At 35.0% G+C, this 19,524-nt stretch overlaps 1 protein-coding gene across 3 annotated transcripts; it reads right to left on the bottom strand.

The window, feature by feature from the left end:
* Positions 1-3,433: 3,433 nt before the first annotated feature.
* LOC116133731 (DNA-directed RNA polymerase III subunit RPC5-like) lies at positions 3,434-10,644 on the bottom strand. 3 transcript variants are annotated; one of them, XM_031419422.1, is made up of 13 exons: positions 10,322-10,644; positions 10,168-10,236; positions 9,973-10,080; positions 9,805-9,873; positions 9,424-9,588; positions 8,812-8,862; positions 8,570-8,676; positions 8,406-8,477; positions 7,541-7,592; positions 5,638-6,236; positions 4,655-4,864; positions 4,208-4,331; positions 3,435-4,018 (listed from the first exon to the last, which is right to left on the bottom strand). In XM_031419422.1, exons 1-13 carry the CDS (start codon positions 10,496-10,498, stop codon positions 3,959-3,961), a joined length of 1,863 nt encoding a protein of 620 aa, XP_031275282.1. In that variant the 5' UTR covers positions 10,499-10,644; the 3' UTR covers positions 3,435-3,958. The 3 variants fall into 3 exon arrangements, with proteins under 3 accessions (XP_031275283.1, XP_031275282.1, XP_031275284.1); XM_031419424.1 differs by having other exon boundaries at positions 9,973-10,075; positions 10,322-10,460; XM_031419423.1 differs by lacking the exon at positions 10,168-10,236 and having other exon boundaries at positions 3,434-4,018.
* Positions 10,645-19,524: the final 8,880 nt, after the last annotated feature.

The following is a 19,524-nucleotide window of genomic DNA, read 5'->3' as shown; positions in this document are numbered from 1 at the left end:
TAATCATAGAAATCTTTATTTTTTTTTTTAAATTCAAATATTTGTCTGTTTGATGATAAAATAATAACAAAATTACAAAAAAAATAAAATAAAATAAAATAAAATGTAATCATACAACAAAATGAATGGAATCTAAAGAAAAGATTATAGAAGAGATGTATTTAGCAATGATGACTATTAATCAATTAGATAAGGACTAAAAACCACTTCTCTTTATATTTATATTTTTTATTATTTTGGTTTTCTTCATATAATATAGAAAAAATTCTTTATATATATTTTTTTCATTTGGAGTAAGGCTACATAAATTTAATTTTTTGAGACACTAATTATAAATGTAAAACAATCCAATTTACTTGTGAGTAGAGTTGGAGAGAATTATACTATGCCACAGTTGAATTGTAATAGATTGTGGACTATTAATTAATGTTAATAATTGAAATCAAATTTTCAAGTGCCAACGATGGATCAGCTTTTGGGTATTAACATTGTGTTTTTGTTTATATATGCCACTCACATAAGTTTTAATTTTCTTTTAAAACTTCTTTATTTATTTATTATTATTATTATTATTATTTTGGCATTTGTGGTGACTTTGCAATGTTTATATATAATTGGTAATTATTCCATTGTATTTAAATTGCAAAAAATAAATCCAATGGTATATAAACATGATCTTAACAAAATTAACATCAAAATGTCCTATATCAAGATTTACTTATATATGTATATGATTGAATTTATTGTGGAGAAAAACTATCCAAAAACTAAAACAGAAAAAGGTGATGTCTGCATAAATTTTGCTATAAATAGTAGTCGTTGAAATTTTGGAGTTTATTTTGTCATATTTCGCATTGTTTTAAAAGCCGGATCGGAGGACAACCCGCTCTGCTACCTGGGTCACGGTTCAACCGGTCCAACCGATTGGACCGGTGATATCATCACACATCATGATAACGTCAGCACATTTTAAAAAAACCCTGTTTTTTTTTTTTTAGATTTCTATTTTTTAATAAGACAATAACAACTTCATTACTGTCCAACATGATTCAAAGTTCAAATTCAACAACAATCCCAACATAATTTAAGTATTTAACAACAATCCAAAGTCTAAATCCAAACATGATGTTGTATTTACATATTAAATGACAAAATACATAATAAGTAAGAATCTGAACATAAAGGTAATCAAATTATAATTTGATGATGAAATTTCTGAATCAAAGTTAGAGAATATAACCAAAATATGACAAGGACAACATTCCAAAATCAAATATACTTGTAAGGTGGGATTTACAATAGAAAGAATAATGATTTCATTCAATAAAATGTATGAACAATTAAAATACAACACTTCAACATACAGACGGGATTGGGAAAATCATGTTGAAAAAAATTATTGGTTTACAGTTTACACACTAAATTTTATCTGCGTCTTTCCCGTGAAAAACTAGGGGATCCTATTGGTTTTGCACCTCTGTAATTGGGAGAATCCATTGCTCCGTAGGGTCTGCTTGAAGCATCCATTGAACCTCGAAAGGACACGTATGCTACTTTAGCTGATTCTGGCGAAGAGCCCATCGGAATCGACACCACGAAGCATGCTGTATTGATACGAGTCCTCTCGAGTCCACTAAATTTATTGTTTGCAACTCACCTTGAATCAAATTGGATTGTCAAGACATGCATGCCTATCAACCTTCATGCATCGATTTTCGGTGAGGGAGAAACGCGTCATCGATTTCCAACGAGGGAGGAACGCGTCATCGATTTCCAACGAGGGAGGAACGCGTCCTCACGATTTCAAAGACTGGAGTTGCGATTGATTTCAGCAACGAATGGTTGCAATTTCAACAAATAATAGTTGTGATTTCAACAATATTGAGTTTTGATTTGTGTGGGATTTCAGATTTTCGCGATTTCATTCAAATTTTTTCAAAGTATTTTGCACGTAGAGGAACTGAGGAAGAAGAAACTGCACAATAGGAGAAAGTGAGAAATTAGGGATTTTTTCCCCTTTTCAGTGTTGGGCCAGTTTTTCTTGCGATCCGATCGGACAGACGGTCTAACACTGTTCACGCGGTTCATTGACAGGTTAAAACGGGTTATTATGCAATACCAATTTTTATATTGACTCGAACCAAACACGTGACCAGTTCACAATCCAACCGGTTGGATTGGTTGTGAACTGGTCGGTCCGGTCCGACTTTTAAAACAGTGATATTTCGTTGATTTCCTTGGCATTTTTTGTTTTCTATTTGATTTGTTGAAACTTGATTCCTTTTATTTTATTTTTTTCATTTCTTTTATTCCTAAAACAGAAAAGGCCATTTTCTTATTATTTAGTTATAGCATTTTTTTTAAATTTAAAAAAGAGGCCTAGACATGCATGCAAATGTGGCTTGAAGGGAAAATGGTGCAATTTATTAAGTTCATAAATTTTCTATTTAAAAAAGATAAATTTTATTTGACGCTTCAAATATTCTATTCCATTTGAAAATTATGTTACTGTAAGAGTAAAAAAAGAGGCACATACTCATTTCACCCAAAAAAAAAAAAAAAAAAAAAAGAAAGAACTTCAGGCGAATATCTTATGAGATCAATAAGTAATAAATATCCTAACAATTATCGAAAACTATCAAAATACTCTATGATTATCTCAGGGGATATAAAAAATTGTAGGGGTATTTAATAATTTTAAAAAATTGTTAGGATGCTTGATTAAGAATAAAAGTCTATTTACTATCCAACACAACTATGGAAAATATTTCCACAAAGATATATATCAAAAATTGAATATCAGGATTAAGAAGAAAAATGTATTTACCATCCACCACAAACACATTGCAAAATTGAGAATATGCCAGCAACTACACATACTACCTTGGCTCCTCTTGCCTTTCCCATCTGATTCATCATATCCTGCCATCAAACACAACGATGCATATTTTTGATACAACGTTTTATTAACAATAAACAGGCAAAAACATCGCTTATGATAATTCTATTTGTTCATTTTTGCCGTTGATTGTGAATCTAAAAATAAAACCTTTGCATCTAATGTGGACATTCATAACTTCAACAATGAATAATTCCAGATATATTATGATTGAAAAAGAAACGAGAACTCAGCATATATTACTAATGTCCTATCTGAATCTTGTCAATCCTAATCATTGGAAGTTTTCCTTATTGAAGCGTTCCCGGCCCCTTTCTTCTAACTAGAATTAATCTCTATTTTAGTTTCATAGACTCTGAAATAGCAATCAACAAACAAATACACAATAATCCCCTTCTGAAAATGAGAGTAGAAAAGGACCTCAAGGATAAACATTAACAAAAAATAACTTCATTTTCTCCTCAATCTCTCACCACGTATTACTGTCTGCACCAGCAATCATTTTGCAAAAATATATTGCAATATATGAAGCAATAACAAGAATAGGTTCGGCTTCGAAAATTGCATCATAATGCATAGCCCAATTTGACAACTCTAGTTCCCTAACTTCAGGAATGTACTGAGGCAATTGCATTACTCTATGGAACAATTCACTATGAAGCAAATGTATGACTTGAATCATGCTATTTAAATGCATAAACTAAAAAAATAATATAATAATTTGAGAAAAATAATGAGTTATTCGTCATTACCAACAATCACTGAGCACCATTTAGAATGTACTTCATATATGAGCAAGTGGCTTCTGGCAGAGGGAATGTGTCTCCATCATATTGGAGTTCAGCCAAAGAATGTTCAAAAGCGGCAACGCATTATCTTAGTTAGACCGTATTCTGTACAGAAGATTTATATACAACCAACCAATCATTAGGCAAGTGCATATTACACATGCTAACATGGCATCTCATATGATCGGTCGGTTGTATGTAAATCTGTTGGGAAGTTTTCTCCTATTGAAGCTAGTATTACATTCTTCTACAAGGAACCGAACTAAATAACTCATTTCTGCTTTTTCAGGACCCATGAGCCACCTTTGGATTCACAAATATCACTCATGACCTACACAAGAGCATAGTTTCAGTTAAGGCCTCTCACTTGAAAATAAGAAAATAAACAATCCGAATGTTAGCTACTGTTGTCTCACTACAATTCCTGACCTTATTCCTATAAAATTGAAACAATCCAATGATTTCCAAAACAACAAATTTCTTCGACTATTGGTGCACTAAAAAACAAATGGTCACTGACCTTCTTATATTCATTTTCTGTGATATTATCTCTCTTCAGTGTAAGCCTGGCAGCTTCAATAACATCAGCCTTTTTAAGCTTCGTATCAGGTCCTCCAGCAAGTAGCAGGTTAATCACAACCTTCCTGTATTGTACAACAGAATTATCTTAACAAGAGAGTAACAATGAAACGCTAAATGCAAGGTACTCCAGCTTTAAAATTAAAGGTTTGACTCAACATGTCAAAGCTAGAGAACTTGTGTTCCAATCACTAAATCTATTATGTCTATGCCCGTGTGTGCCATGCATATAAAGAGGCATGAAAAATTAACACATTCCTATAGGTTAAGCGTCGAAGCACATACATGCTGATTGATGCTTCATCAATCCTAAGGCAATAATGGGGCATTGAATCCATTTGTTTTTAGGCAATCAAAATTCTTAATTAAGAGGGAATCTAAGTAAAACCTCAATTGATCATATTCTGGGTGCTCCGAGGATGATTTTGAAACATAATAACCGTGAATGTTGGTCGCAACTTGACTTATGACTTCCTCAAAATCTGCAGTGTCGACACCATCTGCTGCAAGTATAGCCATTTTAGCATCAACTGCTTGCTTGGGAACATGAGATCGAGCAACAGCCCACTCCCGCAAACGTTCACGAATGAACTGCTTACTGCCAAGAAATTGCCACATTATTCTAATATTGAACAGTAAAGTGAAAAATAAAAAATTCATCAGATTGTGTTAAACACAGTACTTCAGTACATAATAAACCTTTGATTGCATAGAGGGTAATATAACCTCATAGGTCTGTCTTGGGATTAAAAAAAGAAAATCTTTACCAACTATACTCTTATATGAATATCAGATAGGTATTATTTCTGTTATTATGGTTAATTACAATGAATTGACTTAAGGAATAATTACTGACCGATATGCTTCAATGATAATCCACCAAAACATGAAGATATCTGCTTACTTGTAAATTGATTAACAATAAATATTATAGAAACTTTAGTTTCTTTTGACTCCAGACTTAAATATGTATCTACCTTTGACACTACTTTAAAAATTTGACACAAAGCAACTAAACCTCATCACCAAACTAGCAGGGGTAAACTTCTTGTAAATTAATTAACAACAAATATTATAGAACTGCTTATTGCAAGTTGTTCAAAAACTAAATTATTTTCGACTATTTTTAACCCTAAAACATGCAAATAATATTTTATTTATCTCAAGACCAAACTTCCAATAAATGACACCATCTTGCAGCAAAATAATATCTAACCAGATTAATATCCTCTTTTTTTTTTTTAAATAATTTTTGACACAATTTTTAAGTCATTATATTTATGCATTTAAATGGGTGAAATTAAATTTAAATGGTGTCATAATTGTGCAAAATATACTAATTGCATCAAAAAAGAGTTCAAAACACCATACCTGCAAACCTTGTGCATCTGGAAAATTTTCTGCAAGGCCTTTGGTAATGCTTCTCGACTTTCATTAGACATGGGCTTCCCACTTAGCACTGCACTTGCACCTTCATCAGAATTGATCACTTTTAGAGGCTTACCAGCCATGCCAGATTTTCGTGTAGCTACCTCTTTACTAGGTCCAACTTTTCTAGGTCTATTTATAACATCATTTATCTGTTTCTCTACATTTGCCCAAACTTGTTCTTGCTTCTTAACAATATCTGGGTGTTCTTTTATAAATGACGCATCCCTATGCTCTTTAAACTTCCAATCTTTAAAGGAAGGTCTCTCAACAGCAAATACATTCAGAACCCGTTTTATATGATCTTTAAGCTTTGCTTCAACCAATAATTGTTCAGACTTGACTGCCAAATTCTTGCTAAATAAAAGAAGAACGAAATCTCTAGCTAAGCACGTAGCTTTGTCTTCAAATAGCAATAAACTTCTTGGAACCCAGAGACCTTGCACTAATTGAGCGTGTTTCTGAAGGATTCCTAAAAGATCTTCAATAGAGTCATCAGAAGCAAAATGCTGGAGTGCACTAAACCGATTAACTGGTGGACCCTATTAAATTAAGAAAAATGTGCAAGTTACAAAAAAGGGGAGACCAAAAAAAAAAAAAAAATCAAACTGTTACAGGAATACCTAAAAGAATGTACTTTCTCTAAAGATATTTCAACAGAAAAAGGAGCGATCTGACTTGAGAAAGAAGACAACCAATTTGCAAAACTCACCAAAAAAAATAAAAATAAAAAAAAGAGTTTATTAAAGCATTTTCAATAATACATACACTATACAACCCTAAGGACAATTGAGCACCTATAAGATGTAAAGGCACTTGTAAGTCCTGTGAAACTTGCCTTAATGTGACAACTTAGGAGTGATCTGTACTTAGGACCAAAATAAATGAAAAGAAGATTGATATATACATTGAACTATGAGCAGTGCATAATTTAATCCCAGTCGTGAGAAAAATACACAGATTCCCTTAGGCCTTCAACATTCAGCAACCCACCACAAAATAAATATAAAATTTAAAATAAAGATAAAAAATTCTTCCAAAAGAAGGGAATGATTTATAACAGATGAGGGAATAGGATCGCATTTTGAGCAGAAAAAAAATTGTCTCCCTTGATTTAAATCCACACATATATGTACCACGAACTATTTTAAAAACTAGTTTTGGGGATAGATAAGTGGGAAGGATTTCAAAGTTCGAGATTTAATTAGGGATTTAAAGAAAAGTAATTGATTGTCAAAACTTGAAGAATCATTGAAAGTTGCTCTGAATAAAGCAGCAGATAATAATGTAAACAGCAACTGTAAATAGTATGTGAACACTAATTTTGAAAAGCTGCAAGGAGAAAATCATTTAAGGGACAAGGTTGGACGTATAAACCACTCTCAAAAAAACCACAAAATTTTTCAAATTTTCAGTGATTGATTATAGTAAACCCTAAACTTTACTTTGACCTCCAGAAAAGACGACTTAAAAATAAATACTGAAAACACCGTCAAACCCTTTTACAACGTTTATTGTCAACTGCCTAGTCCAAAACAATACATTCTTCCAACTATTTGTCCAACATTCATGATTTCCACAATATTACAAGGACACAGAACAAAAATTAGATAAAAGATCAGAAAGCTCAACAACAAACAAGCTGAGAGACAGGTCATATACATATTGATGTATGACTTGCTTTCTAGAAATACACACACACAAAAACAAGCAATAAACAGGAGTATCAATCATAAATAAAAATCCCCGAAAATATCAATCTATAAATTAATTCAATAGTTCAATTTGGCATCAACTTCATGGATAGTCAGTAATATCATATTTATTGTCTGAACTTGCAACAAACCTCCAAAAGCAATCTCCGAACACGTTCCTCCAGTGGCATAGAAAGGAAAAACCTGAAACAATATCCATCTGAACTTTTAAATTTAACATTAAAATTAGCCGTGAGAATATTAAGCAATATACCTAGATATAAGTAAACAAAAGTATACATACACACATGGACATAAATACACATATTTGTTAATGAACAAGACATCTATAAATAAAGCCATATAAATACAATTAATAGGGCAGATACAGCTAAGATGAGTGCAAATAAATTCATATCCCTTTCACCGGGCTGATCGACATACAGAATATAAACTGCTGTCATGGAAATGATCATCAAATTCTAACCAGGCTGCAAAGGATTAAGTTCACAAACAAAGTATCATAAAAAAGGATTAGAATCCCACTTGACAAACTCATAGCCTCTCCATGTGTAGGCTAATAAAACTTACAAGAAGCACTATCCAAAGTAGAACACCACTAAAAGGCACATAATTAATTATTTTTAATATTTCCAGAACAACTTTGATTTTCTAGCAACTGTTTCTTTCCTGACAAGATTTCTATCACTACACCATAACCTGATAATTTTTATCAAACGCCATTCTCTTATTAAAGCAGCATTACAGTTTCATAGGCACATGAATAACTCTCATGCATCCATATACACAATGCACATATGTACATGCTTCCTGCACACAGATTTTCATACATACCAATCCACAAAATAGAGATATACATACAAGGTTTAGGGCATAACAGCTAAATGGCCGACAAACACAAACAAAAATGCATGGTGTAATGCATAATAGCTATATTGCCTTCATTGAAATGGAAGAGTTATAAAAAAAATTAAAAGATTAGAAAAGTGACTATACCTTCTTGAAAGACTTTTGGATTTGATGTTACTGTCACATGCTCCAGGGCATAAAGAGCTAACATATTCATACCTGTAATAATCGTAAAAAAATATCAAAATTGTACAATTAACTCATTCAACAAACAAGACAAGTAATTTTGCACAACTACATAAACTGCATACGGATTCATTGTGAAGTGCAGATTAGAACTTTCTTGTGCCAACATTCTCTGCAGATATCTAGCTGAGAAATCACTCTTCAACCCATGGTACTTCAGCGGAACCCAACACTGGATAAAAAGGATAAACAAATATTAAATGAACAAAACAGGCTTTAATTAACTTTATAGTTTGCAAATTAGCACTCGATTTGGTTATTGGAAAAATGCTTGTCAGAGGGAACATTGTATAGTTAACTCTAATACCTCATCCTCATGTGTTCTTTTTTCCTCAGCAGAAGCCTCAATCCGCTTATTCTGAACCACAGAAAATCATGATACTTCGATCTCAACAATTACAACATAAATATAGACAAGAAAAAGTAATAGACCAGCCAGAATTTGAAACTAACATAGAGGGACACACACACTACTTAAATATGCCTTGAACCCAACAAAACGGAGTTTGTCACATGAAACCTTTAGAGCAATTCAGCTCTATTATGAATCATATCATAGTAAAAACTAAGCAATGATATCCTTTTTCACCTCCAGAAGCCACCACTTAATGCAGTAATACATCAAATTATGACAACTACCAGATCATTGTCTGGGTATTTTGGTGGAACTTGCATGAGTAATGGTCTTAAGATGACATCACAACAAATTAGGATATGATAATTGTTACTAATCCCTTTTTCATATTGGCAACGTAGACTATATAGAATGTTGTAAACTGAAAAAAGAAAACTGAATAAGCTGACTCATTGTTTCTAGTCTGGGCATGTTTAAGATGCTCCAACAATGGCAACAGTCAGATCTCTGCACTGAAATAATTCTAAGAGTGCATACCTGCAACATACTTGCAAAGAAAATTACCTGTTTTTTTGATAGACCAACATGTTTAGCTTCGTTAGAATCTTCTAATTTGATGGCAACTTCTGCATTGCCTGGGACATTGTTCTTCCTTTTGGAGCCACCAGACTTAAATTGTTCAATTGATGGTCGGAGTTGCACAACTGCATGAATAGGATTCAAGACTAACTGCAAGACAAAAATGGACAAAGGTCTCTTACAATACTTGACATGTTATAAACACATATATACTTTAAAATAAAGGGCAATAATAGAAAAACATTAAGCAGCCGATATGCTGATGCTCCAGGACAAAATATCTTAATCTTAATACTAGAAGAGGTCCTTAAATGGTTCAAGTACTTACAATCACCTTTAAGGTAATGAATATGGTAGGTTGCTTACCTTATTATCTACGAGAACACCAACAGCATAGCCAGCTGCCAGAGATGGCTTCCAAGAAGAAGACAAAGTCTAAAGAGAAACCACGAAATAAGACATCATGTTACATTATCAAACAAGCTACACATAAACTGAACCTTGTTTAAAGTGCAAATTTGGAGACAATCAAACCTGCTTCGTTATGTTAGCCCTGCTAGCCCTGTCACTGTCCCAATTACTCGAATCAACATCAATTGACAAGTCCATTTCTACCTCTGCAGTCGAATGTTTAACCCTAACCTAGAAAAAAGAACAAAAAGAACAATACATACACTTCCATTTTCGTTCAATAAATAAATAAATATAGTGAAGAAAAATAAGACACACCTCTTCACATCTCTCATCCAATTCATACGGACGCCAACACGGTCTCAATGGATATTGCATAACGTATAACTGAGAGTTTTGAATACAGCTTTTAACATTTAATAAAAAAATAAAATATTCTACAATCAAATACACAACATAACAGACATAAAACCTGAGTGTCTGCATCAATTGAAGGAGTATAATACACATCGATTTCCCGAACAATCATATCTTCTTCTTCTTCTAATTGATTCCTGCTTGAATCCACAGGCTCATCAATTTTCGGTTTTGCCTCCAGATCCGGTGCCGGTTTCATCTCAACCTCCGCCGCCACTGGTTTCATCTCCATTTTGACAGTGCCATTCAAGGCCGAAGGTTTTTCAATCTTCGGCAAAAGATTCGCTGATTTTGTTGAATTTTCTTCGATTTTCGGTTGTTTTGGTTCAGGTTTTGGCAAAGGTTTGTCGAGGCTGGATTTCGGCCTGAATTTGGGGACCCGAGAGGGAACTTTAGTCTGATTCTCATCATCCAGTTCACTAAAGTCGTCCAGGTCCATCCTCAAGACTACGGTGGTCTCTCTCTCTCAGGTTGATCACTGAATAAGAGTAGTTCCACTCAGTAAGCTCGTTCGCTATAAAGAAAATATGGGGGGATTTTATTAAAATCCATTTTAACTAAAAATTTAGTTAAAAGGCTATAGAGTTTGTAAATTTTAACTAAATGACCTTGTTTTTTATTAAGCTTAATTAAACATGATTAGGGGGTTAATTAGGATTAATGAATAATTAGGTAATCTTTAAAAAATTATAATAAGTCTCCAAAGAGTCGAAAATCTTGCAAACAAACCCAAACACATTCTTCTTCTTCCTCCCGACAGATTAACGTATTCCTCTACCATTAACATCTTCTCCAACACAGATCCTCGTCCTCCTCGTCCTCCTCTTGCTGCTGAAAAAGCGATCTAGGTATGTGTATCTCCCCATTCGATTTACAAAGATTTAATGATGGATTAGGTTTGGGTTTTGATTTTGATTTAGTTGTTTAGGTTGTTGGGTTGTGTTTGATGTAATGAAAGTTAAAAGGAGTGGAATTTGTTGAAAATTTTCTTGCATTGTGGATAGCTGGGGTGGTAGCACTGATTGTAGGTGGAGATGACTGAAAACGTGTTCTAGATATGATGGATCGCTTAAGTGATCTGGTACGTCTGGTAATGCAGCAGATAGATCGCTTAAGCGATCAGGGATGTGGCATAAGATCGCTTAAGCGATCTGCTAAATTTCTGGTGTATAGCAGCAGATCGCTTAAACGATCAGTAAATGACATAATATCGCTTAAACGATCATGCCTATTTACACTAGATCGCTTAAGCGATCCATTATATCACTTAAGCGATCCAGTAAACAATATACTAGATCACTTAAGCGATACAGCAGATCTGTCAAGCGACTGTGTAGATGCTTTTTAAAATATTTCAACCCTTAGTACATCAGTTAAGAATGTTTTTTTTCTTGCATTATAGGTAGTTGGCTATTATTAGACATGAGACAAGTTATTTTGGGTGTTGAATATTTTGGTGAGTGGGTGGAGGAAGAAAGTAGGTGGAAGTGGATTGGGAATAGCAAAGAAGTTATACCAATTNATTAAACATGATTAGGGGGTTAATTAGGATTAATGAATAATTAGGTAATCTTTAAAAAATTATAATAAGTCTCCAAAGAGTCGAAAATCTTGCAAACAAACCCAAACACATTCTTCTTCTTCCTCCCGACAGATTAACGTATTCCTCTACCATTAACATCTTCTCCAACACAGATCCTCGTCCTCCTCGTCCTCCTCTTGCTGCTGAAAAAGCGATCTAGGTATGTGTATCTCCCCATTCGATTTACAAAGATTTAATGATGGATTAGGTTTGGGTTTTGATTTTGATTTAGTTGTTTAGGTTGTTGGGTTGTGTTTGATGTAATGAAAGTTAAAAGGAGTGGAATTTGTTGAAAATTTTCTTGCATTGTGGATAGCTGGGGTGGTAGCACTGATTGTAGGTGGAGATGACTGAAAACGTGTTCTAGATATGATGGATCGCTTAAGTGATCTGGTACGTCTGGTAATGCAGCAGATAGATCGCTTAAGCGATCAGGGATGTGGCATAAGATCGCTTAAGCGATCTGCTAAATTTCTGGTGTATAGCAGCAGATCGCTTAAACGATCAGTAAATGACATAATATCGCTTAAACGATCATGCCTATTTACACTAGATCGCTTAAGCGATCCATTATATCACTTAAGCGATCCAGTAAACAATATACTAGATCACTTAAGCGATACAGCAGATCTGTCAAGCGACTGTGTAGATGCTTTTTAAAATATTTCAACCCTTAGTACATCAGTTAAGAATGTTTTTTTTCTTGCATTATAGGTAGTTGGCTATTATTAGACATGAGACAAGTTATTTTGGGTGTTGAATATTTTGGTGAGTGGGTGGAGGAAGAAAGTAGGTGGAAGTGGATTGGGAAGAGCAAAGAAGTTATACCAATTGCTGTGAGCACAGAGGTTAGTTTTGATGAGTTGATTGATGAAATAATTAGAAGAGGTGATTTGAGTTACTCACGTAGTGATATAGTTGTGAAGTATGTTTTAAGTAGAGTTCCTGAACATTATAAGGTATCTATTGCTATATTAAAGTCGGATGAAAGTGTGAAGTTATATATGATTGATGTGGCCGATAATGGTTCGAGGCTGATTTTAAGGGTTTCTTTTGTAGGAAAACCGTTGGAAGTTAGTTCAAAAGAAGGGGATAACGAGGAAGTTGGCGGAGATTTGCCTGGTTTTAATTTGAACTACGAGGGCATTGATTTGTTAGTTGAAAAATCAAGAGTAGACGGTGAATTGGGTGGTGAGGAGGACACTATAGAAGAGGTTGGTCATGGGTGGCAGAATGAAAATGTTGAGGAGGAGGACCCCGTATATATTCCCGCAGATGTAGAGATTCCTGTAAATAAAAATTATGCAGAAGGTGTAGTTTGTGAGGAAGAGAACACTATGGTCGTTTATGCAGGTTCAGAGGGGGAAATTGCAGGTAATAGTGAATCAGCTCATGTTTTTATGAATGGATCGGAGTTGCGCATAGGGTATTTATTTGACAACAAAGAGGAAGTGGTGAGGAAGCTAAAACTTGTTGCGGTGAGAGGTAATTTTGAGTTCATCACCAAAAAGTCAAATTCATTGGTTGTGACGGTTGCATGTCGTGACCGAAAGTGCAAGTGGCGGGTTTATTGTAGAAGGTTGGCAGAGTCCGAAAAATTTATTCTTAGCACATATACCCGTGAGCACACATGTGGTTTGGAACATATTTTAGGTGAGCATCGACAAGCCTCCGCTGATGCTATTGGACAATTTGTCAAAAGTCAGTTCGTTGAAGGGAAAGGTCCATCTCCTAAAGAGATTCAGAGACTTGTGCGCACAGAGTTGGGATGTTGTAATGACTCTCTCTCTAGCTAGTATACTCATAAAATAAACAGTAAAATTAACTAACTATATATATTACGAAAATATACATGTAGATGAGTATAAAATAATGGGCCCAAATTTTCTTTATATATACAAAACTATACATAGTGTAAATAAATTTCTCAAGAAGCTCAACAGTGTTGCCCCGACCCTTTCGCATCTTGACATTCCAAGCAACCACATCACATCTACTACCTGCAAAAAACATTAAAAACAATGGCGTGAGCACTAATTGTTCAGTAAGTAAACCCGCTATGCTACCCTTTTATCTCCGTTGCTCATATTCTGAATTCTTTCCTTACATCACACTTCTCGCTTCTTCTCTGTTCTTTTCTATTCTTTCTCTTTGTTCTTTCTGTATTCTTTTTCTGTTCTATCTCTCTGTTTTTTCTCTATTCTTTTGCTGTTCTATCTCTCTATTCTTTTTCTCACTTACTAACATGTAAGCACAATTGGAGAAACTAATTCTGAATAATATGAATGCCATGATGTATGTGCATAAATGCATAAAGAATGCAATTTCTTTTCTGTTTTCTGTTTCTCTTCTTTCTTTCTATTATGTTCTTTCTTTTTGTGTTCTATTCTTTCTTTTTTCTGTTCCGTTCTTTCTTTCTTTCTGTTCTGTTCTTTCTTTCTGTGTTCTATTCTTTCTTTCTTTCTATGCCGATCGGACTCGGTTGAGGCATGGATTCGGAACCCTGGCCATGTGAGTGGGTACAGTCCTCATCTACATGCACTTCTATCGGACTGTACAACTATTCTTTCTGATTCTGAGGCCGCTCACTAAAGGCGGCGTGCATGTAGGTAAATTCTGTTGGTACAGTTCTCATCCACATACACTTCTAACGAACTGTACACTTACTTCTTTCTGATTCTGAGGCCGCTCACTGAAGGCGGCGTGTATGTGGGACTATTCTTCTCTGTCACTCATGGGTTCCCCATCGCAACAACCTATTCTTTTCTCTTCTTTAACACTTTTCTTTCTTTTATTCTCTAGTGCTTTTTCTTTCTTTCTCTTTACTTTTAGAGTACTTTATTCTTTAAAATTCTTTATTCTATCTTAAGTTATTGCACACATGCAAATAAATGTATGTGGATGGCTCATGCTTATAATTCTTTCTTAGATGCACTCATGAAATGCAAATATGCAATGTTGCATGAAATTAAGGTTCTCTACTCATACTCATGCTTCTCTTGGGCATTTCATCAAACAATAAATGTGCAAACATAAATTCTACTTTAGCTATAACTCTTCTTCTTTCTTTAACCATCCAAAATGAGACTAAGCTCCCTTGTATCATCACAAAACCTGTCAAGGAAAAACACTCCCAAAAGTTTACTCAAACTTCTTTCAACTTCAATCAAACTTCAACCCATCATCATACAATCAAAAGCACTTCTCATAATTCAAATATGTCCAACAACATTCCCATACTTGAAAAAATAAACTAATAAATTGGAAGCATTTTTGAGGTAGTCATTCTGCACATATCATATTCAAGAAGGCATAACTTGAGTTATACATATCAGATTTCTATGGTCTTGGTCTCGTTTTAAAGCTTAGTGACAGGGCTACAACTTTTATGTTGAAGTCTCAACCTAGTTCAATTTGTAAGATACCCAAAAGTCACTCAGAAGGTCACAGATGTGACAGGGCAGCCATGGTAACATGTTTTCTCTTAGGATTTTCATCAAACAAATTGCATGTATACTCAAACTCTAATTTGGCTACACTTCTATCTCTTTTCTAAGCCACCAAAAATTGGGAATAAATCCCTCCATATTAACACCAAATCTGCCCAAAATGCACACTCCAAAATTTCCACTTCAATTCTTCCAACTTTCATCCAAACATGCATCAAGCATCAACTACACCAACACAAACTCTCATGGATAGGTTCTAATAATCATTCAACACCAAATCCATAAACAATTCTACTTATAACACATGTATATGCATAAAGAAAATTCTCTACAGATCTTAACTTAAATCATACTTAGGGTATGATTTACTTACCTTGAATTTGAGCAACTCCAACACTATAATCTCTCTTTGATAGAATTCCCTTTCCTTTTAAACCCTAAGCATATAAAACCATAAGAATTTAAAACTTTAAAATTTAATCTCACATCTTAATGCTAGAATCTTACCTTTGGATGCTTAGGATTGAAAATCCACTCAAAAATACCCAAAATCTATGAATTCCCTTGGAAATCTAGTGAAGAAATTTGAGAGAATTTGAGTAGAGAATGGCAGGAATGGAGGGATAGAGTGGCTAGGGTTTCTCCTCTTGAACTCTTATTTTTTATATATATATAGTTTTCCATTTTGCCCTTGCACTTTTTATGAAATTCCATCTATGTCCCTTAGTCAATTACAATAATGCCCTCATTTTTATTGCATTCTCCATGAAATTCTATCTCTTTTCACTCCCTAATTTTTCAACTAATTTTGAGTGAAAAGACCATTTTACTCCTAATGAAAGTTTAAGGGATTTTCTTCACATTTTTCTCAAAATAACTTTAACAAAATTCAACTAAGGGCATAAGGGCATAAGTTACGTTACGTACCTCAATGTGGGTGTTACAGATGTGTTGTTAGTTACTGAAAATGTTGGAAAGGGAGACAACGTGCACAAGATTTTGTGAGGGGCACGGCGGACCACGGGTACGCAGTATTAGAAGCATACCGTTATATGCTTGAGTTGACAAACAAAGGTAGCAAGACGGCTTTGAAGTGGGACAGGAATATGATGTTTAAATATTTTTTTGTTGCTTACGGTTCTGCTATAAGGGGTTTTGTAAACATGAGAAAGGTGTTGGCTGTTGATGATTGCTTTTTGACGGGAAAGTATGGAGGTACATTGTTGGTGGCCATTGCACAGGACAGCAAGAATCACACATATCTTCTTGCATGGTGTGTGGTTGACTTTGAGAATGACAAGTCGTGAACTTGGTTTTTTGAGCAATTACATACGATAATGCCTGACAGTGACGAGTTGTGCATAATATCTGACAGGCACAACTCTATAAAGAATGAGATTACCACTATTTACCCTCAAGCACATCACGGATTTTGTATGAGGCACTTTGGTGAGAACATAAAACAAAAGTTTAAGTGTGCTGGCCTCCTTCAGACACACTACATGGCAGCAAAAGCTTATCGGGTTGATGAGTTTGAGGAGCACTTCCAGCAAATCTGAATCAAAGATGATAGAGTTGCTAAGTATCTTGAGCATGATGTTGGTTTCGAGCGATAGAGTAGAGCTTACTTTCTTGGAAGAATGTTTGATGTCATGACTACGAACATAGTCGAGTCCATAAATTCGAAGTTGTTAATAGAAAGAGAGTTTCCAATAGTTGCACTTTTTGATGCAATCCAGAGGACATTGTCACGATGGTTCCACGAGCGTCGTACGGAGTCAAATAATTTTACTACAACCCTTGTTCCGTCAGCTGAAAAATTATTGCAAGAACTTATGGAACTGTCAAATGCACTGTTTGCCTATCCTCTTAATTCTCAAGGTTCACTGTGCGCGACTATGGTCCGGATGCCCTAGTTAACCTTGGTAGTAAAACTTGCAGCTGTAAAGTGCTTGACATTCAACATTTACCTTGTCCTCATGCACTAGCAGCACTAAAACACCAACGGAGGCCGGATTTTGGTTCAAGAATTTATAAGGAACTTTGCTCCCCTCTGTATATGGCAAATCACTATATGCTAGCTTATTCAGAAACGATATATCCAATGCCTCTAGAAGAGCAGTAGGTAGTGCCGCCAGAGTTGGCTGACATTATCATCCATCCGCCATTCAAGAAGACAGCAGAGGGGAGAAAAAGAGTTAAGCGTATTCCATTAGCCTCTAAGGTTCCTCGAAAGATGAATAAGTGCTCAATTTGCAAGCAACCTGGCCACAAGAGAAGCAGTTGCCAGAAATAATCACATGCAGATCCTGAAAATTAGGTTCAAAGAAGGATGAAATTCAGGGAGTTGCCAAGGCCAACAGTTGATGAGTTATTGTTTTCAATTATTGATGTTTTCAATTTTATTGTTACCTTGAATAAATAATTCTTTATATTTAGTATTTTTGTTACACAGCCTAAATATGTGTTGGTTGGTGATTTTAGTTTGGAATTAGGTTGTCAAATTGAGGAGAAAGTATGGAATTACTATGTGTTGGTAATTTTAGTTTGTCAAAAATCAGGAGAAAAGATGGAAAAGTATGTATTGCATAAGATAGCACGGATCGCTTAGGCGATCGTGCACCTGGGCAAATATTGATTCTGGCGATCGTGTACCTAGGCAGATATTGATTCTGCCCATCACATGATCGCTTAAGCGATCTACGATCGCTTAATTGACCAAGTGGAAAAGAGAAGAATCGCTTAAGCGATATAACGGATCGCTTAAGCGATCATGCACCTGAGCATATATTGATTCTGCCCATCACATGATCGCTTAAGCGATTCTTTCAGTCGCTTAATCGACCAAGTGAAAATTTAACCTTCTTCTTCTTTATCCGTATCTCAACTCTGAAGCCATTTTCTTGCTCGAACTCTGAACATATAGGGTGTACGATTCTTTCAGTGGAACTTGACTATTATTATATTTTAATTAAACATATAGTTCTTGTACGTCTATATTAAACATATATGGTGTAGAATATTTATGTCTATATTAAACATATGCCCATAAACTTGGAAAAGAAATATGGTAGTAAATTTACCCTTCATCACTTAAGCGATCCCGTCTATTTAGCAGGCGATCGCTTAAGAAGGTTACAGCCGTTATGCTGGAAACCTTATTGTGATAACAGGAGCCGTTGTTAATAGTCAAAAAGTTTCTGAAAAATGTTGGCACTCTCATAGTCTATAGACTACAGAGCATATGGTTACAGGGTTCAAATTTTTATTATTATTATATTTTAGTGTTAAGCGAGACATTAAATCGCTTAAGCGATTAAACGAATTTCCTTTTGTAGAGGTGATCAAGGATCACTAGTCTTTGGGTCGAAGAGAACTAGATAACCATGCAAGCTTAGTGAACATATTTTCTTCTTCTTTCTTCATAATAGAAATGGTGCGTTTGGTTGAATATTCCTATCCATATTCACAATCATATTCCCAAAATATTTGTTTGTTTAATTATTTAGGAAATATTAGTATATTTTTTTAATTATTAAGACCCCTTAAGTTTATTAATTTCATTGAATACCCCCAGAAAAAAGATTAAAAATTAACAGAAATACCCCCACCCACCCATACTTGCCAAATTCCAGCAATCACCATTGGTGGTAGCTGAAATCTGTCACCAAGGCCTACAAACGACCGAAATTGGCCGGTAATTCACCAATGTGGCCTTTTTCGGATCTGACCGTCATGGACCACCAGATCTGGACTTTTGCGACCATCGACAGCCAAATCTGGCCGAAGATCTGGCCTTTTCTAGCCAGATCCCCGGTCGATGTGGCCGGAAAAGGCCATATGACGCCCTACGGGCCAGATCCCATAAGTCTGCATCGTAACGCCCTTTTTCAGCTAGATTCCAGCAGTGGTGGGCAGGTGGGGGTGTTTTTGTTAAATTTTAAAATTTTTCCTGCCGGTTTTTAGACTTAGTCGGTTAAGCGATCCTGTGTATTTAGACTTAGTCGCTTAAGAGATCTAGTGTTATTTATGATATCGCTCAACTGATCCTAACTTTTTACACTTGGTCGCTTAAGCGATTTACGATCGCTTAAGCTATCATGAGCAAAGAATACACAAGTGCCCACACAGATGATCGTTTAAGAGATCGCTTAAGCGATCACCGTGGACATGATCGCTTAAGCGATCTTAAATCGCTTAAGCAATCATTACCGAGGCAGAATCATC

Source organism: Pistacia vera, unplaced genomic scaffold (assembly GCF_008641045.1).
Source record: "Pistacia vera cultivar Batoury unplaced genomic scaffold, PisVer_v2 Contig272, whole genome shotgun sequence".
In the NCBI taxonomy this organism is placed as follows: Eukaryota; Viridiplantae; Streptophyta; class Magnoliopsida; order Sapindales; family Anacardiaceae; genus Pistacia; species Pistacia vera.
Note: the sequence above shows the minus strand (reverse complement) of the source record. Positions and strands in the feature narration are given on the sequence as shown.

Excerpts from the sequence above, each read along its gene's own strand:
- LOC116133731 (XM_031419422.1), bottom strand. The coding sequence starts at position 10,498 with ATGGAGATGAAACCAGTGGCGGCGGAGGTTGAGATGAAACCGGCACCG. Across the intron at positions 4,865-5,637 it reads CAGATGCACAAGGTTTGCAG|TAAGCAGTTCATTCGTGAAC; the intron begins GTATGGTGTTTT and ends ATTTCTTGGCAG. Across the intron at positions 4,332-4,654 it reads CCAGAATATGATCAATTGAG|GAAGGTTGTGATTAACCTGC; the intron begins GTTTTACTTAGA and ends TGTACAATACAG.